This window comes from Syngnathus typhle, linkage group LG2 (assembly GCF_033458585.1).
Source record: "Syngnathus typhle isolate RoL2023-S1 ecotype Sweden linkage group LG2, RoL_Styp_1.0, whole genome shotgun sequence".
In the NCBI taxonomy this organism is placed as follows: domain Eukaryota; kingdom Metazoa; phylum Chordata; class Actinopteri; order Syngnathiformes; family Syngnathidae; genus Syngnathus; species Syngnathus typhle.
The window spans coordinates 16318533-16345803 of NC_083739.1; the positions used below are offsets into that span (position 1 = coordinate 16318533).

At 40.3% G+C, this 27271-nt stretch overlaps 1 protein-coding gene across 1 annotated transcript in view; it reads right to left on the bottom strand.

Moving 5' to 3' along the window:
• sema3bl (sema domain, immunoglobulin domain (Ig), short basic domain, secreted, (semaphorin) 3bl) overlaps window positions 1-11799 on the bottom strand; it is a 36611-nt gene extending 24812 nt beyond the window's left edge. The window contains exon 1 of the mRNA XM_061301464.1: window positions 11446-11799. Within this exon, the coding sequence (XP_061157448.1) occupies window positions 11446-11548 (103 nt within the window). The 5' untranslated portion in view covers window positions 11549-11799. The remainder of the gene's footprint in view (window positions 1-11445) is intronic.
• Between the last annotated feature and the right edge of the window lie 15472 nt (window positions 11800-27271).

The following is a 27271-nucleotide window of genomic DNA, read 5'->3' on the forward strand; positions in this document are numbered from 1 at the left end:
TTTTTTTTTTATGATTGAGGGAAGCTTAAGACTCACCGATGACATCATTATTAATATACTGTAATGTCCGTTCGTTTTTATTGCATATCCGTTAAAGAGCCACGTAAAAGACATTATCTTGTAATTCTACATCGCTGCAAAATTACTATAGAACATTTCAAGATTTCTTGATATAGCATCATAATATAAAGCCATTTTATTATACTGTATAGTATTACATGTTCTTATAAAAGCTGTATTGGTGTCATTTCTCTTTGTAATGATTGGCTTGTAGAACTTGCTCTTATTTTGCTTTATAGGAAGGCACCTAGGGTCTATTTAAAAAAAAAACTGAATTTACCAAATATGGTTCTTTGCCTGATAAAGCCCCTCGGTAAATCCTACCCTCCACAAAAGTGAAAGCCACTGAACCAAGACTAGGATACATAACTCCCACAGCAGGGTCAAAACATCATACTTGCAGTTTACATCCAATAATACTAAATCATGCTGGGTAACAGGAAAGGAACAAAAACATATGCGCAAGACAAATAATAAAGATTCAAAGCTCCCACACACACCCTTATCTATTTAAGGGGGTGCAGGAGGGAGCTTATGCACCTGGTTACTCCTTAGCCAATCTGGCAGCAGCAGCTTTCAAATCCAAGAGGTTGCTGCAAAATTTCAGCAGGAGTGGCAATGAGCAAGTTGAACTCAAGTTCAACAAGACACGGGCGTCTCCTCGCACACGCACACGCACACGCAGACACACACACAATGCAACAATGTTTGAGAATAGCCCAATTTGACTGATAATTGAGTCATTGTTTTTTACAAATCCATTTAAGCATGTGTCCAAAATTTAAAATGATGAGGACGACGGCCTTTGTAAAGAAAACATTTCAATTGGCACTCTCATAGAGACAGTATGTGTTAAGACGCTTGGAGAAAAAAAGCTGTCATCGGAATTCAAAACCCTCAGAGTCTTTGGACCGATCAGCTTTCCATCGATCTCTCGTCGCTTGGATGATACGTACACACAACCCTCATTGAAACGGTGTTCCCTCGCCATTCAGTCGAGCAGTGACTGATTGAAGCGTAGGGGCCAAATGTCCTCTTTGACACCTTGTCTATCAGTGGAGCTTTGTGGACAAAAAAAAACAAAATCTCCATCCATTCCCTTTGCCACCTATTAGGCATTGGCTCACTAAAAGCCAAGAGTGAGCTGGCTCAAGATGAAAGGCAGGGAACACCACAGATCGACCACCTGTCAATCGCAGAACTGACAGGGAACTACTTTAAGACCTATTGGTATGAATGGCTGCATGTTGTCTATACATTTCTTGTGATTGAAAGGCGGACCAGTCCAGGGTGTACCTCACCTCTTCCCTGAAGATGCGATAGACTCCAGCTTACATGAACCCCTCATAAGGCCAAGCACGATAAAAATAGATGAACTTTCTGTCTTATTGCCTTTTCAATTGGCATCCTGCTCCTTTTTCCACAAGCACACACCCATAAACACACACACACCACATATACAAAAACACGCCATCGACCTCATTACATGCGGAAACTTGGGTAGTTAATAAATACTTAATAACATTGCAAGAACCAAAAGCCATGATGGAGGAATCGCAGCACTCTCCAGTGCATACCGAAGCCTTCATAAAGCTCACTGATGATGAGAGCATAAAACATCGGAACGGCTGGCAGAAGAAAACAGGCGTCGAACAACCCGAGACGTGGGGGATAAAGCGAAGGGAAAGATAAGGTCAGAGCGAGAAGGGAGGCTTTGAGTCTGAAAATAACGAGAAGGAAGAACAACAGGAAGATGAAGGCACAAGCCAGAGAATGTTGAAGTTAATGATGGATGTGCTCAAACTGACAGCAGCAAGCAGAACAAATATGAGGAGGACAGGAACTTCTCAACATGATGTTGCCATCTTCGGTATTCTTTGATATTTATTTTGGTCTTTTATCTTCATCTATATCAGATCTGAATTTGTCCATTGCTGTGAGTGACAACTTTAACATTTTCCCTGCTAATAAGTCTGCAGCTATCTGGTTTGAAAGATCTATCAAAAGGTTTGTCTTTTTCATGACAGTTTTGAAGATGGGTTTTCATAACTGAGTGAACATAGACCACAAAGGTTTTTTTTTGTTAATATTCAAGTTTTTGACTGACAAGAAACTATGTCATTACATTTTTTTTGTTTATAGTGATGGTTGTATTTCCATTCCAGACAAAATACTTGACTATGTTGATTATACTTCGTAAAAGTTGAACTATTTTGAAACTTTTGCCAAATGGCGCTGCAGTGATAATATATGCTATGTGTGGCAGTTGAACCCACACTACTGCCATCTACAGGACTGGAATGGAACGGACCGACTTCTTTACTAAACATAATTACCGCATCACTCGGCCTTGGTGTTTCAGATCCTTTTTTAGGCCACTTGCGTTCACCATTTGTGGTGTCGCAGTTTTATACTAGTAAATTCACCTGTGTTAATTCACATTATTTTTTATACAGTATTGCAATTTGTGATGAGAAATAAGCATTGTGATTGAAGATTCCTTGTGTCCAACCAAAAAGGTTTGCAGTTAGCATGACATCCTAACTTTAATCTGTGTACGGTATCTGTGAGACGACACACTTAAACATGCTAAAAGAAGAAGTCATCTGGTCCCCACACTTGCACACAAACACAGCAACTTACACTCTATCACCTGTCAGGCTTATCACTCTCTGCTCATTCCGAGGCTAGCATGTGGAAAAAGTCTAACTTTGGGGTGACAGGCCTTCATGATGGGAGGATATGCGGCACCGACTAACTTGTCAGACATGTCAGCACAACACAGATTGCACATACCAACATATGACTTTCACATTATTGCAGGCGGTCCGCGAAAATGGAAATGAAAAATAATTACAATAAATAAAATGCTAATTTTGTGAATCATTTACCCATCACATTATGGCAAATGTAGCTGAGATTCCCAAAATAAACAAATCCAAATAAATAGCCTGTATAGGTCTATCCTCCATGATGTAATGTCATTCTGCACCACTGTAAGATTTGCAGATATTTTTTGATGATGTACATAAAAAATTCTTGGTGTGACCACTGGGGGAAATCAAGCTTTAGGATTTTATAATAACAAGCAGTACGATCACCGAACGGACTGTAACTCAGTTACAGAAATGGAGCCCGGTCAAGTTCACATCCATCTAATTTACAAAGGACATAAACAGCACATACGCATGTATAGACAGTGACACACAGACACATTGACAGACAGACAGACAGACACACACACACACACACTCAAACTGAACATCTGTAGCTAGTTATCCATCTTAACGGCTCAACACCTCACTGTAAAAACAAGTCTCACTTCTCCCTTTCCTCACTTTCCTGTGCCTATCAATCTGTCCATCCATCTGTCCATCCGTTAGTCCGTCTGTCTGTCCATCCATTTAACCTCAGCTCTCCATTGGAAATCGCTGCCTTGTGTCCATCCATCTTCAACTTCCTTTCTGGTTTTAGTTTTCCCCACTCAAAGCGGCTTCCCTTCTCCAGTATGTCTTGGGTTTCATCCCAAGTGTCTGTCCATCTGCCTCATTGTCACTTTTACCTTTGCCACTCACATAGTTATTCATCGGATATTCTTAGGCTGGTACACAGGTTGTTTCCAAGCAAGGGAAATAAGGGAAAACTTTACATCTGTCTTCAATGTGTCTCGGTTCCCCACAGGCCACCTTGACAGACCGAAAGTGACACACTAAAGATGCCTGGTTTCTGCGAACGTGTCAAAGCCCTCCGATGGTATCGCAAACTTCAAAGATAAGCACGTTTATTCAAGGATTTGTTTACAGTCGTCAGCCTTACGGCTTGTGTGCGCTGGGTTGTGTCAACTGCAAGAAAGACGAAGAGTCTTTTTTTTTTGCATTCTCATTCAACCGCTTCTCAATGACCAGGAGGTTTGGTTTCAAATACTTGAAATATGACAAAGACCTTCATGGAGTGTAATAAGAATGTCTTTTATTGTCCACATTTGCTTCATATTTTAAAATGGGAATTAAAGACATCCTTTGTATCCACTGGTTTTCAATGATAGATGTGCAGATGAGAGTATCTGGTGACTCGATTCCACATGCATGAGTTGGTCCCTTTGTTCTTTTTTCCTCGTGGCAGAACTGGCATCATGCTGCAACCAGATAGCCTTGAAAGCAGCAGCAGTGTGTATCAATTTGACCTTGTAACGAACGACCACTTCAAAATCATGCAGATATTACATTTGCACGGACTACAGAGACCAGTATCGCTAAGATGTTTATTTTAAGACATTCAAGTGCTCTGATGTACTGGGAGCTTCAGTAGTAGAAACTCAATTATTCCGCATTTGCATTGCAGTAGTGCAATTAAAAAGCAGTTCTTGCTGTTACTACTTTGCTGCAGGGCAATCAGAGAATTTTACATGAAAATAAATGCATTCCAAACTACTTTCCAAACACATTATGCAAAAAAAGTGCCCACATTTTCCCCATAAAAGGCTCATTTGGGTTTGCTTTTGCCTTCTTTTCCTTTTTGGCTGGTGGGTAGAGGATAATGGTCAGGATTCCTTTGCATACTGTGAAAACCCACATTTTGTCACTGGCAGGTTCACATTCAGATTATCTCGTCGATCTTAAAACCAGCCTCGGGCCTTAAATATAGGGTTACGCTCATTAATATTATTATTATAGTTATTATGCGTAATCACGATTTTGAACTGAAATAAACACACACACGGTGATCAATGTTTAAAGCTCAGTGGCAGTCTGCATTCTTTCATTGTACTTGTGTTTATTCCAATGTCATTAACTTTGATTAGACATAAGGAAAAGATTTCTACTGGTTTGGAGTGATATCTCATGGAAACTAGATTAATTCCCTGGCTATAGGTTTCCATCAAGTGATAAAAAGCAGATGCACTGAATATGTGCACTTTTGGGGGGGAGTTGACGGATTTTGCAGAGGGAGTGAAGTGGTTCACTTCCAGATTTCGTGCTGACATGTCTCATGTACAAATTGGCCACTGGTCGGATCCTACACTGTGTGAAGCTGCAGACTGAAATGCACACACACACATACCTGTGGGTATAGGCTAAAGGGAGCACATCTGAATTGTATTAGAATGCGTATGCCAGTAAAATATAAAATGCATGCCAGAATCACTTACACACGTCAACAGTCTTTTTTAAGTCACTGTTGTCATTTTTGCAAAGCAAACTTGAGGTTGCTTCCAATTATTTGCTCTTTTACATTTGATTTACACACACACACATGCACACACACACCTACATACACACACACACACACATATGCACAACTACGCATCGACGAACAAAGCGTTCATTGAGAGTGTCTTTCCAGGTTTACTTTAGCTTGGCTGTCTATTGTTGCAGAACGTTAAGAATTTTTGGAATCTGACACATTCCGCTCCATGTTTATGCTACCTGGTATCATATTAACATCCCACCTCTTGTTTTTGTGGTTGTCCCATCATCAGCAAAGAACGTATAAATTATTGACCAGGAAGAAAAATGCAATCATTTGTTGAGCTGTTGAAGTCGCAATAATATTATGCCTCTAATCAGATGTTTTGATGATGATAATGAAGACTGTCAGAAGATCATCAAGTCAGCTCTATCAATGTACATGCTAAATGCTAATAGAAGTTACTAAGCATTATTTTAATGTGATTGGGCAAACATTGGATGTAAATCTGCACAGGCAGTTCAACCTATATTGGACCTTCTCCTACTCTCAAGAGGACAGTGCATTCATAAAACTGATTTTTGAAGGTCTGATTTTACTGACAAATGACTGAATGGTGGTGCTTTAGTGAGTAGTTTAAGCTTGACTTAATAAAATGAAGCCCTTAAAATTATTTATGACCAAAAGAAATGAAAAAGGGGAAATTGTCTTTCCTTTCAAAAACACTATTGAAATAAATCACAGACTTGATCGTCAAATCATGACAGAGTAAATCCTGGGATTTCCTGGCAACCTGTCACCATTTCTCACTGCTGAAACCTCTTTGACCTCAATGTATCAACATGGTGAGACATGCCGTAAAGTAAGCAGCAACGGTTCCAATTTGATTTTGATTTATATAGTTCTCTGTTTTTCGACTCTATATGGAAAATTGGAAAACCACTTTGGGGCAGAAATTTTAGGCAGAAAGTGAATGAATGTTGTCATTTTACTATTTATGCTGTTCTATGCTGCAGTTTCACATTCCCAAGCAATTCGTGTTAGGGTCAGCAAGGTTGTCCATAGTGGCGAATGAATCAAAGATCGATGGAATTGAGTCATTATTTTGTATTAAATATTGGACGTTTAGTTAAAAGAAAAGAAAACATTTCACTAATGCTGTTTTCCTTATTAATTGTTAGGACAGTAAAACACACACACGCATACATAACAACACTTCTCTCCTCTCTGTCATCTCAGGAGGCTTCTGATTAGTCTGCCGGGCCAAGCCAAACACAGGCAAGGCTCTTAGCTCATCACCCTCGGTACTCGTCATTATCATTACATCTGTCCTTCTCCATTTTCATTCTCACCGCCCTGCTTGACGCCACTTCTTGGAAACAATTCTCTTTTTCTATCTTGTCCTTTTGCAGCCTTTTCCTAGATGGCATCCATTTGGGCCTGAAACCTTTTGTTTTCATATCAAAAACTGTTTCTAAAACTGAACATATGTATTGGAGCTCACATTTGCAGATGGTGCAACAACGTTCTCAATGACTGACACACTAATAACTGTAGTGCACGGTTGAGTGGTGTTAAAAAAAGAAAAACATTTGGACACACAGTGGCCTAAGAGAACCATGACGAGTCGCTGAGTCAAAGTTGCACATCCAACCCAAATAAAGAAACAATAAATCAGTGCAGAGCTGAAATGTTGTGTTCAGGGTGTGTCAAGTGCAGAAAGTTTGGACAAATGGCCTCTCAGAGCTGGAGGCACCCCATCGGTAATGTTGCAATCACTCCAAACCACTTGCAGTGGGGGGGGACTACAGTACTGTCAATGATTTTGGCTTACCCATGATTGCAAGTGTTTCCAAATATTTTATTTTCATAGTTTATCAATTGTTCTTTGGTAAAAAGAATCAAGAGTGTGAGGTATGTGGATTTTTATGTATAGATTAGGTGTGTAGTTGTTTTTTAGTATGTGCTGGCAACATGGGTTTATATGTATTGTTCTATTTTTATTTTTCCAAGTGCACCTTTCTTCTTTCATTCTTTCAGTGCCTTTGAAAAGGTAACTGACATTTTCAAGAAGATCCAGAGAGTGGATTCAATATTTTTCATTTATCCTTAAAAGTCAGTGAACACATCTTTTTTGTTTTCACTCCTATGACGGAAAATTAATGCAGTGAACATTTCCAAACAAGGGTTCCCAGAGTTGACCATAAGGAACTTTGAGGTTGCACTGTGACTTCACCTCATAATTTTAAATATTTTATAAATCATTGTTGAATTTACTTTTTGACAGTTTATTGTTATTCTTAGGATGCCAAAATATTCAAGTTTCGTCTGGTTCAACTGCATATAGTTTCACTTGAAAACCTATTGTTTATTGGAAAATTTGGCACCTTTTTTTTGGGTTTCTTGAGTTTTCAATCAGAGGTCTGGGAGTACTTAAAAAATCAGCTTGTGGAGAAGAAAACGACAGAAAAATTGCTGTCATCGCGCTGTAACACAACATGACTGCGGAGAAGAGAAAAAAATGACTGAGTGATGAAAAAGAATAGTGAAAGTGAAAAACAAAAAAAGGTGCTCAAGCACAGGAATGGCTGCCACATTCTTGTCGGTTCCGGCAGGCTCTCAGATTATCCCGCTGGCTCCAAGAACAACCAACACTCGTCTTTGTATTGGTTTGTCGCCGATGCCAATGGAGCAAACACGCTAATTCATTCACAGGCGGCTAGACAAAACTAACAGAACCCTTGACTCTGAGAACTAATGTAATCGGCTAAAAAAAAAAAGAGGCAAATGGTGAGAGCTCCTTGTGTTTTCAAGTTACCCCCCGCTTTGGCTGAAAACAAAGTGAATATTGTATAGGACGACTGTGTGTGTGTACCTCAGGTCGGCCAGTGTGTATGTGTTCGGTGTCTGCGTTTGCCTACAAGAAGACACAGGAAGAGTGAATAAAAGAATTTGGCAGGTTTGTCTAGAGAGGAAAGACAAATATTGGACAGAAAAAAGCATGATGGGAAACTACTGTGGCTCTTTGCCAGAGCTCCTCCGAGGAGTGCAAGCAGGCGGCAACTTCTTTTTAACACTTGTATGACAATGAAACATGTTGAGTAAATAAGGTGTGCAGCGAATGACTCACATTCACATCACGCTTTTGTTTCAGAGAACCCAGTTGCGCTTGAGCGTTTACACGGATGTTCCGGCACAGTGAGGACATTTCCTGTGACAGGCCCTCCCTCTGCGCCAATTTGATATCATCCGGCCATGGAGGTCTGCTTGCAAAATGTAATTTGCATGCCTCGACCTGCCGCAGTACTCAAGCAGATCAGTGTCTTCTTCCAACACGTCAAGGACATTCAGCACACCACCTGTGCGCTGCATGTAGAGGGAAAGGGAGGAACCACTTGGATGAGGGAAAGGGAGGAACCACTTGGATGAGGTAAAGTAGAACAACCGGCTGGCACCGGTTTGCGAAAATACCTAAATCGAGTCCATCCTGCCCCTGTGGAGATTTAGGTGCTAGAAGTGACTTCCATGTGAATGTAAATGTCTTAATGTCTTCTTGGGTCTTGATTAGAAGGAAGAAGTACAAAGAGTGCAGGTTTTCAGAGGTAAAAAATACTTTCTTCCTGTTTCGACCCCCCCCCCCCCCCTCGTATCCTGATTGATTAAAATTAGATAATGACACCTTTTCCTGTCGCAAAATTACTTCCTAATCCTCCTGGGAATACAACAGCCTGAGGGCTTTTCCTGGTAGTCATGAGCAAAGGGTGGGGTGGGTGGGGTTGTGGGGGTAGGAGGGTGAGGGACAGACTCCACTCCCTGAGGTGAAAAGCAAGAAAGACGTCTTGGACGGCCCATGTGAAGTCAAGTCAAGGCGGAAATTATTAAAGGTGTGTAACCTGTGGTGTTATAGGTCAAGAGCTCAGGAAGCATTTCTCCAGCAACAACGCTATAGGCAGAAGTTCTTTCCTTTTTGCAGGATGCAAGAAAAAAATGGACCAATTTCTACAATGAAGTAAAATAATTTTATTGGCTACTTGAAGGTCGAAAAAAAATATTCAAAACCTTGGTCATTACTTGTTTCCCCTCTTCCTGAGTCTGTCAAGTATGTTAAAACACAAGTTTTCACCTTCAAGATACCTTCAAAACAGCTTCACATCTATTCATCTATTCAAAATCCAGAATTTGAATTTAAAGAATGGAAAGCTGGTAAAAACTCTCATTTGAACGCAACACCGCAAGCAGTCAATTTGATTCATTACCCCTTCAATTCATTTTGTATCAAGCTAGTAGAATTTCCTAAAGTAAATTCAATACAAAGTTTGAACACACAACATGTAATTCTCTTGGTTTACTCATACGGTGAACTTCAACTGGGCGTGCCAATAAACGACTTGAAGAACGGTTTGACAAATTGTTCACTATCTGCCAAACTGCTGCTTGTTGGGAAGGGAATTGAGTTCAAGGCCATCTCCAAATGCTCATATCTAAAAAATGTGTTCATAAACTGTGCCAATAGTCATAACCTAGCATATTTGAAACAATACATGCTAGGCATAAATTCTCATACTGCAGGTGTCTACAGTTAGCTGCGCTAGCACAAGTTATACCAAAAACTCCACTGCCTTGTTGTTTCCCCTTGAGTGCTGTCGCTACGTCCCTCCGAAAGGAAGACGACGTGAGTGTTCTCCTGAAATCATGGCACGGCACTGAAGGAAATCCTGTGTGATACAATCTATCACAAATGAAGACTACACACACCCACTCCGTTTTTACTGGACGCAAACAATGAGCTAGATTTGTCAACAACCCTTGAAAACAAATTCAAGCGCGCACACGCACCAACTTTTGCAAGCTTATCATCAGACAGCTAAATGAGTCATGGCCAAAAGCCGGTTTAGATTAGATGCAAGAAGAAGTGCTTGATACATACAATACATGGACAGCTGGCGATTCCACCTTCAGGAAGTGAACAGTGAACAAAATGTGGAATGTGCGAGAATTCTTGTCCATCCTAGAGGTCAGCAGATGTTGCACCTGAGAGGGGGCCTGCTGGCTCCACTTCAATTGCTGTTCTTCCACACCAAACCTGTCCAAGCTTTATGATGTCAAAGTACAGTATTTTGGTTTTAGATAAGTTTACACTGTAAAATGTAAAACTAACCTGACTATGAAAAAATGTCACAAAATAAATGCTGCTGCTATTTTGTCACAACATTGTTCATTTTGAGGCTTCAGACCACAACCTAATTAGGGTCAGAACTGCATAGTGACAATACTTGATTCCTGGCATTCACACCAAGTATGCTGGCACAGAAGAGCACTGGGCCTCAGCATTCACAATGGCTTTTGGCAAATGTACAAATGCTTGATTTCTATTTCCAACAACAGCAGAATAAATGCAAATGCAGCGTTCATTATAATTTCTTTGCACACAACAGTTTGTTCTGCGGCATTCACACAGAACTTTTAGAATTTTACCCCACCATACACCGGAAACGCATTGGCCTATAAAAAATTCCATATCAGTCGGGCCCTACCTCTGACACAGAACACTCCAGTGCTTGATTTTCAGCAGTGAGCATCCATCAAGACAACAAGAAAACAGTCGCAAGTGTGGAAGTTTATAGTCATTTTACAATCCCCCATCACACTTCATAAATTAGCCAACATCCTCGGCTGGTATTTTCTCACCGCTGTGAATAAATTCTAATAATGACACAATCCCACAGAAGAGCAAACTTTCCCCAAATCGCCGCTGGCACTCATCACACAAGCACGCCGCCCCCCTCTAACCTGTACAATAAAAGCACCACTACAGGAAGCTCTCAAAAACAGAAGCCAAAAAGTGCACATTAAAAGTTTACGCATTTTTTACTGTACATTAGGGGGAAAAAAGTGTCGCAAAAAGTGAATACTGTACACGTTGATTGTACCTTCTGCCATCTGGTGGAAGAGCATCTAAATGTTTTGCCAGTCGCTTGTTGTCAATAAATATATAAACAAACATACATTATTTTTAGTAAACCCATTGACCTGATGAGCATTAATTACAATGTCCAATCACATGCAAGCAAAAAAATTAACTTGCAATCCACAATGTGGTTAGACACTGAGCAATAACAATAAAGATTTAAATTCTCAATACACAAGTAACCCGACACATTGATACTGTAGATAGGACTAATAGATGGAAAGATGTACCTTTATAGGAGAGTCTGAGGCGGGGCACATTTGACTTGCTGCTGGATGAGACGCAAGTGGCAAGGAACGCCAACAGAAAGAAAAAGGGGGTAAATCCTGCCATTCTTCTAGATACAATTTCAACCTGCCTTCTCTAGCATCAGACTGAATATTCCAAGAACGTAAAGCTAGGAATGTTCCTCTTATCCCAAAGAGTCTACATGCGTCCCAAAATAATGGATAGACAGATGCTGGTTGTGAGCGCACTGATGACTGACTGACTCACTTGGGTCAGGACTGCTCTGCACTTCCTCACTGCTTCCAGCACATGTGCACCAGAAGAGAGGACAAGTATGTCTGGAGCCAGGAAAGAAGCAACACGCCTTTCTGCCTACCCCCTTTTGCTCTCTCGCTCTCTCTCTCTCTCTCTTGCTTGCTCTTTCTCTCGCATGCTCTCTCTCTCTGTCTCTGCATAACTGCATAGTATATGTTGTTGCTATTTTTTTCCTCTGACGATTGAGCTGAAAAACACTTCCCACTTACTATTCACGCTTTGACACCTGATGTTAGTGCACTTGCAAAGGCCAAAATAAGCCTACTTGATTCAAAATACATGTGTATGTCAGATATTTTGGATGGATATGGGTGAATTCTTATTTGTACTGAATTGTACTTGGTTTACCACTCATTGACCTTTGCAGTTGACTTACTGTACTATGGTTACAATTCTGGCTCTGTGCTCCCCTTCTACTACATCAGTCAGCCATCAGATGAGCCTCAACTAGTCTCAACACAACATTCCATTCTGTGAAGTATGAATTGAGCTGAAAAAAAATTACAGCCATTTTTATCCATGTCAAGAAGATGCCATTTTGCCAATTGAATAGGCTCAGTGGCCTAGTGGTAGTGTCTGCCCTGAGACTGCAAGGTTGTGGGTTCAAACCCCGGCCGGGTCATACCAAAGACTATTAAAATGGGACCCATTGCCTCCCTGCTTGGCACTCAGCATTAAGGGTTAGAGTTGGGGGGTTAGATCACCAAATGATTCCCGAGCGCGGCACCGCTGCTGCTCACTGCTCCCCTCTCCCCCAGGGGATGGATTAAAATCACACGGGATGGGTTAAATGCAGAGGACAAATTTCACCACACCCAGATGTGTGTGGGACGATCATTGGGATTTTAATCTTTAATCTTAATTGCTGCAGACTAACAGACCTTAGGCAATGGCCAATCACGGCTCACCTGTTTCCTGGGTTTGGTCCTGTGCGAACTGAACCTTTTTCTAGCCAATAACAGGGGAAATATTGAGAAAATATTATGAGCAATCTAGTCTTCAATGTACCTAACAAGCATGTTTTTGGAGTGCGAGAGGAAGCCAGAGAGAACATGCAAACTCCACACAGTAAGGTCAGAGGTCGAGACTTGAACCAAAAACCTCCAAACCGTGAGGCACACATTCTAACCAGAATATAGCTGCGCTGCCTGAAATGCATTTTAATTTAAATCCATTTTTCAGAATTCCATTCTTAGTCAATGCAGACAATGACAACACACCCATATCTCTCTCTCACACAGTGGGACGTGTTCGGTAGTTTAATGAAGTTGTGGGGTTCGTCTGCAACACCCCCACTCTCTTATGCATCTATTCACACTCAAGCCCAAGTGAACACAGAGGTCGTGGCAGGGTGAGGGGGAGCCATTCAAGGTGTCAGTGTTACCACAACCATGAGTCTTGGAAACAGTTGTTTTGAAGCTGCAAAGAGGCTCCCCTGCGCTTCATGCTGCTTGGGAAGGTGGAAGATGAGTGGAGTGTCAAAGTATTAGTCTGAATGTTGGATGCTTGAGAAGACTCATGGCTCTCGGAGCATCGTAGAAGGCTCATTTGAAAGACCTCCCACTGACACTTCTTAACAGGTTCTCCATGAGGAACGTATTATCCCCATGCTCAGTGACATTTCACGACATAGTCTCTTTAGGAAACAGCAAATATATTCCATCTGTTTTAATCCCATTGTCCCTTCCTAACTTGTGGAACTGTGGTTATGGCTGTGGACAAATGACATCCTGGTGTTTAATGTGGGAAGTCTGGTCAAATTTCACTGGGATTGTTCTTAAATTTCAAGTACAGACTGGCTGATGAGATAAACAATGTGTTGTTCGATTTCCTTTGGTTTTGTTTATTACAATCAAAGAAGAATCAGGGTTACTGAAAATAAAACCACACAAAAAAATTAAATGTTACAAGATTAAAAAAACATGTGGTGCTACAAGAAACAAGAAGAAACTGAAGTTGAAGAAGATGGAAGTAAGAAGTCATCATGTTTCAGGATTAACTTCATATTCCCAGGGGGAATTTCTAAAACAGACTGATTAAAAACAAACGAAAAATATTCAAAATATTAGGTTTCTGGTTGCTTTTTTTTAGTACATGTGCATAGTATTTTACAACAAACAGCCTGGGATGTGGAAGATGACTAATGGGCAGATATGCACGCAGAACTCCGAATAAAATTTTGAATGGCATAACGATTCTAGGCAATCAGCACTGACGGTGTCAGACATCAGCTGTGATAGCTGCAGATGAAGTGCTCTTCGTTTCTGTGCTTCCTGATTGGACAGCACTTCACAACATAAACAGAAAGACAACATGACATGGGAATGCAATCAGAGGCCACAAGCAGCCTATAGGATGACTTAATGAAACTGCAAACAGCAGCCACGCCACTCCTTTGGCTAGATTGCTCCCATAAGTCATCAGAGGAAATTGCTGAAGGAAAGTAAGAATTACAATTTCCTGCAGAAACATGCGTGTGAATGTTGCAAGAATGAGGTGCCGTATCAAGGAAGCCCAGACAAGTTGTTCCATATGTCATTTTATTTCCCTGGACACCTCCACTTTAGAGGGACTGACAAAAAACAGCATTCTACCCTATTTCACCATTATTTAATTTCCCTCTGGATCAATACATTGTCTAGGTCTCTCTCTCTCTGTATAGTTTGTATTATGACTTAAGTCCCGTCTTTACACAGTTCAGCATCTGTCCTGTGATTGAACACATTGTCAGTCATTGTTGCGATACGACGGGGCCTACATGAAATTGTCTTTGTAATGTCCACCCTATTCTCGAATATTTCAAAAAGGTTTTTCAGTCACTAAAGAGCAATGCATGAAAAAATAAATACTGAGCATGGCCTTGATGTGAATGGTGATAATGAGAAAAACATATTCTGAGTTAATGGAGATCTTTTTTGTTTGGTTTGTTTGGCTTGTTTCATGTCCAGCTTGTACAGTCCAAGCATGATCCTTAGTCTTTAGATCCCTGAAAAGATATTATAACGTCTTACCCCGCTAAAATCACACAATTTAATTGACTTTGACGTGAACAAGCATTCTCTGAATTCCCCTTTGTTGGAGAGTTGCGCTTGATTGTCTGAATTCTTCTGTCTGACCCTCCAGAGAAGGATAACACTCTTTCAATCATCTGTGGAAATCAAACACAAGACCCCTTCCCACCAACTTGTCATTCTGTCACTTTGACCATTCAGAGTGAGGTCCTTAAGTGCAGACTGGGAATGGCATACATCGAATCCCAATGCGGGAGGAGGAGCAGAGAGGATACATGGAGAGCACTTTGAAGGCCCGAGGAGACAGCTGGTGTGATTCTTTACTTCTTTAGGCTTCATACATGTTTAATCTTCCTTGGCCTAATGGAGGTGACATTGATTCAGAACAAAGTGTCTTGGATAGAAGAATTAGTTAAAGAAAAACAAAAAACTAAAAGCATCGCTTTGGAGAAAGTTTTTAAAATGTGTTAAGTAATCTTTCATGGCAAGCCCCAACAGACCATCAAGTCCACCATAGAAACTCACTCATGGTGTATAGTCTGTGCAGGCTCAGACAACAAGGTCATGTTAAGGGCCTGGACCTTCTCGTGTGTTTGACTTGTCACTTTTTATCAAGAAGGGTTGCTTCGTGCTACACATATGATACAGAACTGACAAACCTATTTGATTTAGTTTTAATACCACTTTCCCCCCTACCCCAGCTGTCTTTGGGCCAAAGCTAAAATACAGCATATACCAAACTGAACATAAAATAGTATCCAGTCCACTCTCGCTACATACGTCCATTAGTTTCGGAATTGAATTGTGTCCACTTAACTACTTAGAGCACTTAACAATGTGAAAAGGGTCATCAAAGTTCAGAGGTTGCTCTCATTAATTTTGCTACTGTAAATTGCAGTTCATTACTGAACACTTCAGAAGCGTTGAACTTTTGACCAATGTCAGGAAAAGCTTGGAAAGGGAAGACAATACACGGTGCATACACTTCCTGTTTGGCTGCACACCGTTTATATGAAGTTAGGGTGCACTTGACAAAATATACATTTCTTTCATTATTTTGTATAAAAATAACTGGATTTGCCCCAAATCATAATAGATTATTTAGGGCACGTGTCAAACTCAAGGCCGGGGGACCAGATACAGCCCGCCACATCATTTTATGTGGCCCGCAAGGACAAATTGTGCATCAAATTCGTGTGTCATTACTGGAATTGCAAATTGTCTTCACTTTTAATAATACCTTTTAAAAAAAATATTTGACCAGTTTTTACTCGTCTGATTTGAAAACAAGTTATTTGTCAGTTTGTTTTGTAGCTTTTACTGTATATAATATGAGGTGCTCATACATTTATTTGGGTTGACAGTTATAATGGCCCTCCGAAAGAAGCTTAGACTACAATGCGGCCCTCCAAAAAAATGAGTTTGACACCCCTGATTTAGGGATACACCCTGGAGTACTAAGTGGCTGACAAATACATCCACCTTGGCTGAGATAATGTCAGATGGTTCAAAAAGCTAAATGAAATAGAATTTAATGATTTGAGTCACTAAATAGCTTTAAAGATTTCATTTTACAGTAGAGAAACTTTTACAGGGGTATTTAAGAGGTCAAAGTGATATTGTACGGATCTCTTTCAGCAGTATGTGTCATTTATGGCGAACAAAGCACTTCAAAATGACTTCCTTATGCAGTTTGCCCGCTTAGTGAGTCTTTTCGAAATGATACAGATCCCCATGTGGTGAGTTCAGCTGAGTTCCGACCTGGTCTGGTAGTGTTTAGCGTCGAGTGGTCAGTGGCGAGGTCGCAGTTTAATCAGGCCGGGCGGGAGTCCCACGTGTGGGAGTTCACCGTTAAGGTCAGCGTGTAATCACTCTTAATTGAGGCTCGGGGCCCAGACACCCACAAGAGGCCCACATGAAGCTTGTGTGGATGTGTTTGTGTGTGTTGGATCACGAAATAACGGAGTCTTTATGTTTCACTCGCCAGCATGAGGATATTATCTATTTATCTGTGGTGGACCCCCACATAATGACCCCCTGTGTTTGGATGGTCAGGTTACCTTTCACAAGCGCGGACGCTTTTAGGTATCTGCTACCATTTTAATGGCACTTTCATGTGACTAATGCAGATTCAAAAAACAAAACTTTCTTGGTGTATTTGTGGTCGTGTTTCTTTCCTACAGGCAAGCATCAGTTTGTGACCTGAAATATGACATGCTGAAATTTGACAAAAAAGTACGAATGGAGTTTGGTTGTTTTGATTAAAAACAACATAAATGTGTGTGCATGTGGGTTTATGTGCTTCTAGGACATTTCCTGACCGTTGTTCTAGTCTTCCTGCCAGACCTGTCCTGTTTACCGTCTACCAAAGCAAGAGGAGACATTCAAATAATAATAATGAGATAGAAAGCAAACAAAAAGTCTGGTCGTGTGTGTCCACTCAAGGAGGACAACGTGATGACGGTCGCCTGGTTCCTACAACATGCTGAGGTCAATAGTCTGACCTGGAGGTTACCGATCCCTTGGACCCTCAAACACACACACAGGCTATCACCTCTCAACTTGTAGATCATGGTCCCAAATGTTTATTATCTGATTAGCACCATCCTTAAAGACATCCATCATCATCGTCAGAGTGTAGAGAGAGGCTGAAGCTGAGTGCAAAAAAAGTCTTCATATTGTGCCCTAAATTGTAGGGCCTACAATAACGTAAATGTACACAATGGTTTGTATATAAAATACAGCGTCTGTCTGTATAACTCACACGATTTTCATTTCTGCTTCTTCTCGCTCTATTTTTTGCTCTCTCTTTTTTTACTCCACCTCTGGTCCGTTGACCTTCTCTGTGCTCTGTCCCACTTGACTTCCAACCATAAACCTTGTGACCTGCTTTTCTCAGGTGCTTTAATAAGTGCTGTAAAGTTTGTTCGTGTGCTTCTTGAGAATTCACAAGGGAGAGAAAATCCGAGCAAAACTTAGTGTGAGCTGGAGGATTTGAAAAAGGGAAATGAGACTGGACACAGATTGTAAATCATGTGTGGTTTAAATTCTCATTATGGGGATGTATTTCTTTTTTTTTAAACCATCTGTGTGTCAAAGTCTGCTGGTGCGACACACGTATATCTAATTATTTTCATAATTGGCACCGGATGGCAGAGAGGCATATGGAAGGGTTGGAACACCAAATGCAGGGAAGATAATAATAGTTTATTTTCAAAAGAACAAAACGGCAAACATCCAAAATTCAAAATAAACGGAAGTCCAAATTAACAAGGTTCACAGCACCAAAACAAAGACTAAGAAAAAGACACTGCATGACCTAAATAAAATTAACAGTCAAATCATCATGTTTGGTTGTAATATCTTTTGGCACTGTGCCATTTTACCACAACAGGTCGATGTGTCATTGACGTTTCCAAACAACTGCGTCAGTGTTTTTCCATTGTGCTTTCAACACATTCAAGGGAACATCACTCCATCACTCTAATGCAGAACCTTGAGTCATCCAGAAAATTCAATTGAAAGCAAAGAAACTGAATGAGTGCTTTTACTCTCAAACTACTTTTTGGCTCTTTGTGAATTGGTGATCTTTCATGCAGAACCCAACAGTGATAAAAACCCGACTCCACTCAGCATGCACTGCAGCACTCTTACTGTGCGTGTCAACAAGGTGGCTTTAGCGGTGGGGGTTGTGGCGTTTAACTGAGGGTCAGCCGAGCATTAAGACGTGTGCCTCGAATTGGATAAAAGCATGGCGTCGAAAAAGAGACTGGACCGTGAAAGATAACATCATGTAGAGTAGTGTACAAGATAGGAGACCATTAGATTGATGCCAAGGAGGCTGCTACCCTCATGCTCACTTATAAATGAATGGACTAGCTTTGAGATTTTGTTGTTGTTGTAACCTTGTTAATGATGCGAAATGACTAAAGGCATACTGAATAAATTTGGTGTGGAAGAACAAGCCCATCAAACAGCTTTGAGATAATCACGAACAGAGAATGAGACAGAGTCAGTGGACATTCTGATTCACTCCAACATGTTCTGGAGGATGAATGAAAAAGAATTCCACAAAGACATGCCAAAATCTTGGAAAGTTGTCCCAGAAGAGTAGCTGTGAAGAAACCATATTCCACCTTTCCACTGCAAATGTTAAGTTTTATCTTGACTTTGAGCATGTTATATTTTAAACTTTTGTTTCCAGAGTGGAATTTATAAGGAGGTATCTTTTCACACTTAATATTTTGGTAGGCTAGTCTGAAGGTGTGGGAAAGTGCGGACTTACTTCAAAACGGAACGTTTTCCTGACACACAAGTTTTAGATGTGCGCACCATTATCATTCGCTCACATTTCTGAAGGTCTGTGAGAAGTGGATAATTTTGACAATGTGGGCTGTACACATATATTTTCAAACAAATTTTCATTTACAGTTTTTACTTTAAAGTCGACTACCATATGGCCAGCCAAAATATTAGGTGTATTAGTGAGTATATTGACCCAACTATGAGCTCCTCATCACTTGTCTTATCAGATTCTACTGAGTTCTTACAGTACTATTGGGGGGTTCTGTAGAGGGAAGATGAAGGAGCTGCTCGTTTCCTCATCTGGTGCAGTGCAGTAGGGAAAAAAAACGTTCTTATGTTTATGTGCAAACTTGCTCATTAATTCAGCTGTTTATGTTTAGATGGGTTACTGGATCGTTAAATATAAGAGCGGCACTCGTTTTGTCAAAACAATCGTTAAAGCACATTTCGTTTATGGGGCTTCAAATGGGCTCAGCCTCAAACGTGCTCCATCTTTTAATGCCAATTCTGTATTTCAGCGTTAGCCAGCAAAATAACACTTTATCACATGGCTAGTTTCATCTTCTGTGCTATTTATTCTATTCTAATAAAGTGAGAAACTCTCATACATCAAAAGCATAATATAAAAGATGAGTACGTTTTGTCGATACTCTTTGATCACGGGTCCAATCATGGGTGATAAAATGTGAAGTAAAAATTTTTGTGGCTGATTTAAAACAGAATTTCCTGCCAAAAGGTTGCAGCAGAAATGTAATTAAAACTAGCTCTGGATTTTGTTTGAAGTCGAAAGACAAATAATATCAGAGAATACATATTTGTTCTTTCTTTTGATCATTAAACCCAGACCTGATCTCTGCTTTTTGTCCTTTTTGAAAGACTGAAGACAGGACGTAAGGGGGGGAAAAAAGAGGATGGAATGTTTCGTTCACTTATTGTCAACAAAAAGATGTGACTACTCCTGTATGTAAGTGTAACTGACATCTAAGCCACTGCGCTCCTGGATTGCAATATACTTAGGTTTTCCATTTAGCTACTTTTTATTTAGTTATAACTTTTGTTTTTTGAAATTGAGTTAGTTTGATTTTGAAGCTTTTAGAGTGGGTTTAGAGGAGCGCATTTAGTCTTTAAACAAAACTCCTCCACATGCTGCCATTTGTTGTTTAAAAATCATTCGGACCAATAATACTTTAAAAGGTTGAGGCAGACAGTTTGAGTACATAAGAAAAATAACCGGAGAAATAAGGCACGTAATGGCCTCACTAAATAAACATAGTTCTCACTCACATACACAGGCACACACACATTTCCACCATTCCACACAAGTTCACGTACACAAAGGCCTTTCTTAGACCTCGGGCTAATTTCCTTCTTCACTCTGCTGTAAATGACTCCTCACAATCAAACATACTTGCACACATACATCGACGCATATAACCGCTGGCTCCCCACTAGCAGGCCTGAGGGAGCCCTAAAAGTCTCCAACCTCTGCACACACACACACACACACACACACACACATACACATACATACGCACTTGTGTTCTGGTCATAAAATGGCTGATGTGAAAGTGTCGATGATTTCAATATCACTTTATAATCACTGACTCTTTGTTTTCAAACGTTAAATCCTAAAATAAATGCTTGTCACCTCAGGTCACCGTCACCAGTGAGGATATGATTTCAATGATCCATATTTCTTTGTCAGCAAAATTACACAAAAATGACTGTTGAGAGTTGGACAGTTGGACTTTGCATTGTTCACAGTTAGATGACCATGATTTTTTAACTCACTTTATAGGGCTTCCAAATTAAATTCCATCCCTCCATCCATCCCTCCATCCATCCCTCCATCCATCCCTCCATCCATCCATCCCTCCATCCATCCATCCATCCATCCATCCATCCATCCATCCATCCATCTTCTCCCATGTACTACTCGTCTCAGTGGCGCAGTCGAAAAAGCAAACTGCTCCGCAGACATAGGTCAAACACACCCACATACATGAACACACACAAAGACACACACCCTATTGTGTGACTTAATTCCACAAAGTCACTCTACTGGTGGGTCCCTCAGACTCCCTGGGGACTTGCAGATTAGCCTTGGTCACTAAGCTCCCCACAAAAACACAGACGCCGTCAAAGTTCCGCCTTGCGCTGACAACATGCGTCGTCATTCAGACGAATCCAATGAACAAAGATGGGGATCCGTGTTGTGGGGTCTCACGCTATCTAACTCGTTCATACACACACAAAGAAAGAAAAAAAATAAAAGAGGTGGGGGCAGTGATGGAGGTCAGGGGTTTGGTCTCTAGAGAAGTTTGCTGAAACCACTCTGCTTCACCTCAGAGGACCTTTAGCTTCCTTCTCCCATCCGAAATAATACAAAAATAATTTTAGACCGCTTTCCACATACCCTAAAAGGGCAGTAACAATCATAAATACTTGAATAGCTATTTTAACTTGATCACATTAGAAAACGTAAACGCCAAATACAATTCAGTTGAGTGTGGGGAAGCAAAAATAAAAATAACACGTTTTTGTGCTTGAAATCGTCTCTTAGCAAGGTACAGATGAGTTTCACAAAAAATACCAATGTAATGTCAAGCGGTCATTGGGAGAAAAAATACTTTCACGTCACTACAGTTTAGAAGAAAATGTTATTAAATCAAATGTGAGCTATATTCACATCAGTATTTCCTTTCACTTGGTTTAACCACAAATAATTAGTGGCTGGTTGCAAGTTGACCACAAAGATCACGAGACGCTATTTCAGCGGTTAAGTTAACAGCGTGGTAACTAAGACGAGATGTCATGGGGTCAAAGGTTAAACCCACACGGGCTTCTGCTGGGAGATTGCTTTTCTTAAGGTCAGCGTTTATGTGTGTGCATGCGTGCGTTTGTGTCAGTCTCACCTGCTGACCACGAACTTAATATCCTGTGTGGTTTGCGCGAATGTTGTTTCTGTGGTGTTCTTGCTTTGTTTAACTTGAATCATTTCTTCACATTTTTCCTAAATCCAAGGGCTTTCCTTCTCATTGACACTGTTATCTCCTATATATTATTGTCCATTATTGTTTTATTGTTCTAGTTCTACTTTGCCGTTAGGATCCTTTCGTTTGTGTTTTTACTGAGAATTTTGTCTTTGCAACCGCAAAACATTTTTGATATCCATTTTGGTTTCGTCACTGAAGATTCATATGTATTTTTTTGTGAAACAATGGCCTTATTGACTTTTGTTTTTTTTGCCCTTGTTTAATCACTCAATCGAAAAGCACTGATAACTGGACAGAAAGGTAGGCAGTTTTTTTAGACTGGGTATTATATATTTTTTTCATTATGTCTGATATTCCGAACACATAAATCCAAGCAACAGTAAAACTAATATTTCCTTGTGTCACCATTTTTCTAAAACACACTTTTTTCAGGCGCCTGATCGGCAAAATGGCCCTAAAATTGGAAGCTTGAGTAGGTTTTTGATGTATGCTCCATCTTTTCCCCTTTGACTTTTTCTTGACAAAGGGCTTCACATCCTCTGCCAAGACGCCCACCTAATGCCTTCCACAGCCCCCAAAGACCCTCAAATGCCTGTTGTTCAGACTATCCACTAGATTACATTAGCTCCTAAACCCTCAAAATAAAGAGGGAATGCCTAAGTGCTGGTCCACTTTTAAAAGGATTATCAGTTTAAACCCCTTAAGAAAGAAAAAGTGCTTTTATCATTTGAAAAGATTACTTCTCCACCTTGAAAAATTCACATTACCCAAAAGCTTGCCATGCGTTTTGGGATTTGCGAGCAAGAATCTGTCCATTTTGCTTAAGGATTATCCTTAAGGTGCCCCTCCTAATTGTCTGCCTGTTGGTGGTCTTTGGAGTAAAATCAAACTACTTCCTTAAAGATTAAAAAAAAAATCCTCATGAGGTTGACAGATGGATTTCTTAAGTCATTAATCAGATAAGAACAACTGAGGAAAACATCCTGGTACAATAAATAAAAGACGAGTGACGAAAGATTTGAGTACAACTAGACACAGAAGAAAAGCTCATATAAAGGGGGGGGCTTGCGATATCCAAAGAGTTAAATCATGACAATCCCAATATGGGGCCTCCCAAAACAGCCTCCTGCTCATTCATTTCTTCTTTTATTCTTCTTCCTCTCAATTCCCCCACTATCAGCTATGCCCCACTTTACAGCAAACCAGTAAAAACAGGAAAGATTTTTCCTTGCGTTTTTGTAACAGCAACACTGTTAACATCCTTGTTGCAAAAACAGAAGAAAATGCTGAAGTACACACGCAAGGGCAATATTTGTAGAGGAGAACATTCTGCTTAAGCACACCAAGCGCTTTTACTGCTGGACAGACCTACACATATTCCTACAAAAGTATTTGAACACTGATGCCAAGTGCTTTATATTTTTGCTGGAGACTGAAATGGGTTTGCGTTTGGGCTTCACATCAAAAGATGATTTGAAAGAAGAGATCATCATTTCAGGTTTTATTTCCACGTACTTACATCTGGATCTGATAGCACCTTTTATATGACCCTTATCCATTTTTCATGAGCAAATGTTTTGGAACATGTGGCTAACAGGTGTGTAATGTTGTCTGCATGTCTCCCATTATATTGACTTCAAACAATAAACAGAACTGAATGTTTGGGCACGACACTTTCTTCTTATCAGATTGCTATTTTAATAAACTGAATAACTTTATTTCAAGTTTCTTTTGAAGGGGGACTTTAATATTCCAAAATAAAAACATTGTTGGGCTAGGTCAAGTCACTCATCCCCTACATTTTCTTTTCTCCAAAACTCTTCTACCAGGCAGCCCATGTTTCAGACTTTATTCTGACTGCTTTGCTGATGACAAGGCCATGTGTGGTCCTCAGTTTGCCAATGGCTGTGTGCATTACTTTTTCTCATGCGCAAGCGTCCGTGCATGGGTGTGTGGCCACATACTCGGATGACTTCATGGCGTGATGGTTTAAACATGTTGATTTTAATATGAAGCCACAAGTGGACGTCATAAACTGTGGTCACTTTTTGGATATGTGTGTGAATATTGAATTCCACAATTGTGGGGTCATTAGCTGGTTACACAGTCTCATTTGGGGACACAAAGCCTCAGAAATGGTGAAAAGAAAACAATTGTGTATTAGTTAAGGATTGTGTGTGTTTGTGTGAGGGGGGGCTCACTATAGCCGACCTCACCCATATGGAGCATCCGCACCAAATCTAGCAGTGTGACACCGGAGATTAAACCCCCATCACTCAACCCTACACTACTGTCGCAACACATTACGATCTACATCCACACAGGCACAGGCACATACTCACGCTTGGTCACGTCTTTTGGGCTGCACCCCTCACCCACCCTTTCATCACTAACAGAGTTGAGATCTTTTTGGAACTTTGTTCAATGTGTGTGTTTTAAACGCATCTCTCCCCCCCTGCTGAGCAGCAAATATCTGCCAAAAGAGCATACGAAGCAGTTATGTGTTGAGAATCAATTTGTTGCCAAGAGCTGACGCAAAACTCCCACAGGGGATTTTCAACATTTTCTCACCAGAATTCTGCAGGGAATTGTACCCAGAAAAATATCATTTCAAATTTTAAGTGAGGTTGGTAGGAATGCACTTATCAAAAAAAGAAGAAATCATGACTAAATTAAATACGTATTTCACGAACATAGACACAAAGTAATAAAATGTGTTTCAATTTGAAAAAGATATATGGCTACGATTTCAATGTAGGAATAAAACATTTGATGTTTTTTATTAAATAAATAAGTAAATAAATGCATAAATAAATGTTTTCTATCTATTTGTGTGTTTTGTTTTGACTTTTCAAAATCCTCTTACATTCTCGTGAGAACAGGCTTTGTCAGTACCGATTGAGCCACATACCCAAACTATAGTTGGATCAGAGCTCTGATCGGGACCACTCAGCAGGGAGCCAGTTGCTTCAGTCAGAATTCCCATGGATGGACTATAAAGGGGAAAATCTAAACACTACTTTCACAAGCTTTGACAAAGAGTCAGTCTTACACAAGGTCTGGCATAGTCAACTGTTTGGAAGACGACACTGTTTATAAGAACGTAACGTTTGTAGACTTTAAACAGTTTTTTTGCGAGTCAGTCCCAGATATTAATGCGCAAATGTAAAGTGTTGAGGCAGAATCGTCCAAATAAAAGGCAAGTTAGTGCTTTGTCAATGATGTGTACTTGATAACTTCAATGGGTGTTTGAAAAAAAAAAAAAAAAGAAATTTAATACAGTCGACCTATTGTGATTGCATTTGGAATACGGGAGGTCAGAGTACACAGAGAAACAAAAAAAATTGCAAACTCCACACAGGTGGGCCTGAGGAGTACAATATTAAAACAGCTTGATTTGATTATTATGCGTATGATATCAAAAATAACTAACTAGCTTCAACAAAATGTCTCACAAAGCAAAATATGCGCTGGAAGAAAAAAAGATAATTTTTTCAACTGGCTTGTTGTCCCCTACAGAGCAGCCCTAACGAAATAATGCATTTCAACGCTGGTACTTAGGAGTTATATAAACCAAAACTCTGCTGGCAGATATGTTCCTGTGCAAGAGGAACGAGACAAAACGGAATAATGTTTCCCAAAGTGTGTCGGTCAGTCCTCAGGGAGGGTTTTGAAAAGGCTTAGTGGGATTTTACTTCTTGCATGCTGAATCAAAGATCACCATAGCTGATTAATGACCACAAAGAGGTAGAAAAGTCATGTTCAGACACGTGAACATTTGCTTCCAGGGGATTTAGTCCAGTCAAATCTAATTTAGATCTTAGATGACTGTGTTGCATTAGTTCACAATGTGATTTAGTGTATTGGAACGTAGAACCAGAGTAAAAACCTAACTACTAAGTTTCTTTTTTTTTTTTAACGAATACACACCTGTTCCCTAAGTCACTTGATTTTGCATCCACATTTGCACACATTGGTGGGTTTTGTTGGTGGGGACAGAGAGGAGCAATACTGAAGGGAAAACCCAGAGGTGATAAATGTTGTTTTGACACGTGTGTGTCCACGGGCCTGAAGGTTACGGCTTAGCAGAAGAACAGGGGGTCAGTTTCAAGTCAGGGTCGGGTCAAATATGAGTCCCTAAGTGATGGTGCTGGAATCCAAATTTACGGCCTGGTGAGGTTCAACATGTGGAGCGTTTTATAAGGTTAGGGTACAATTGAAGTAGATTTTGTTTGATCGCGTGAACTTTCACTGTGCGGCAGCCCTAACAGATGGGTGACGGACGGACAGACGTGCGGATGAATCCATCCATTTTCCGAGCCACTTCTCACAAGGGTCACGGGTGTGCTGGAGCCTATACCAGCTGAGTTTAGGCAGTAGGCGGGGGACACCATGAACGGGTTGCCAGGATAGATGGATAGATATAGATGAGAGTTAACCGTGACTTTTATAGCCTCCATTCGTACTGTGTTAAGCAAATGTTGTTTCACTTATGACCAGGTTTGTGTTGGAGGTTGGCAAACACACAGACATATATTCACACAATATGGAAGCAATTACTCCTCTGACTTTACCTGCAGGCTGCTAGCGAACCTCACCGAGTTGGCTGTTTAGATGTAATCAACACCAACTCTGAGTGTGTGCATGTGCTTGTGCGTGTTTTTGTGTGTGCGTGTGTAGACTGGCAAGTGAAGTGTTATGACAGTAGCATGTGGTTCATTATGATGGGTATAAATTGTGCAGTCAGCACTTGACAGTAAATAAAGTAATGTATACAACTGTGGTGAAACTGCGTGAAGTCACAGCAAGTTTATGTAAATAAAGTGATAATGTGCCTTCCTTCCCATGGGAGATGCTACCTGCAGTTCAGCATTTTGACAGCACACCTACATTTTGAAGATTTGCTTTCCTTAATAAGTACGGTAGGTTGAAGGCAAGGCATTGTGGGATGCTAGTCAAATTCTACATTTCAAAATATTTTTATCTCTTACAGGATTAAAGGGTTATCATAAGGCAATGAATAAACATCTGAAAAAAAGAATAAACCATAGAAATTGTAACTCTAAATATAAGTGCTCACCCTTTGACAACGCATTACGTAGGTGTAAAGAACCCGTCAAGTGAATTTAGAGATTTATTTGTAACTACATTGAATATCACACATTTGGTTTTTGCCATCATTACCATTACTCTGTGGTTGT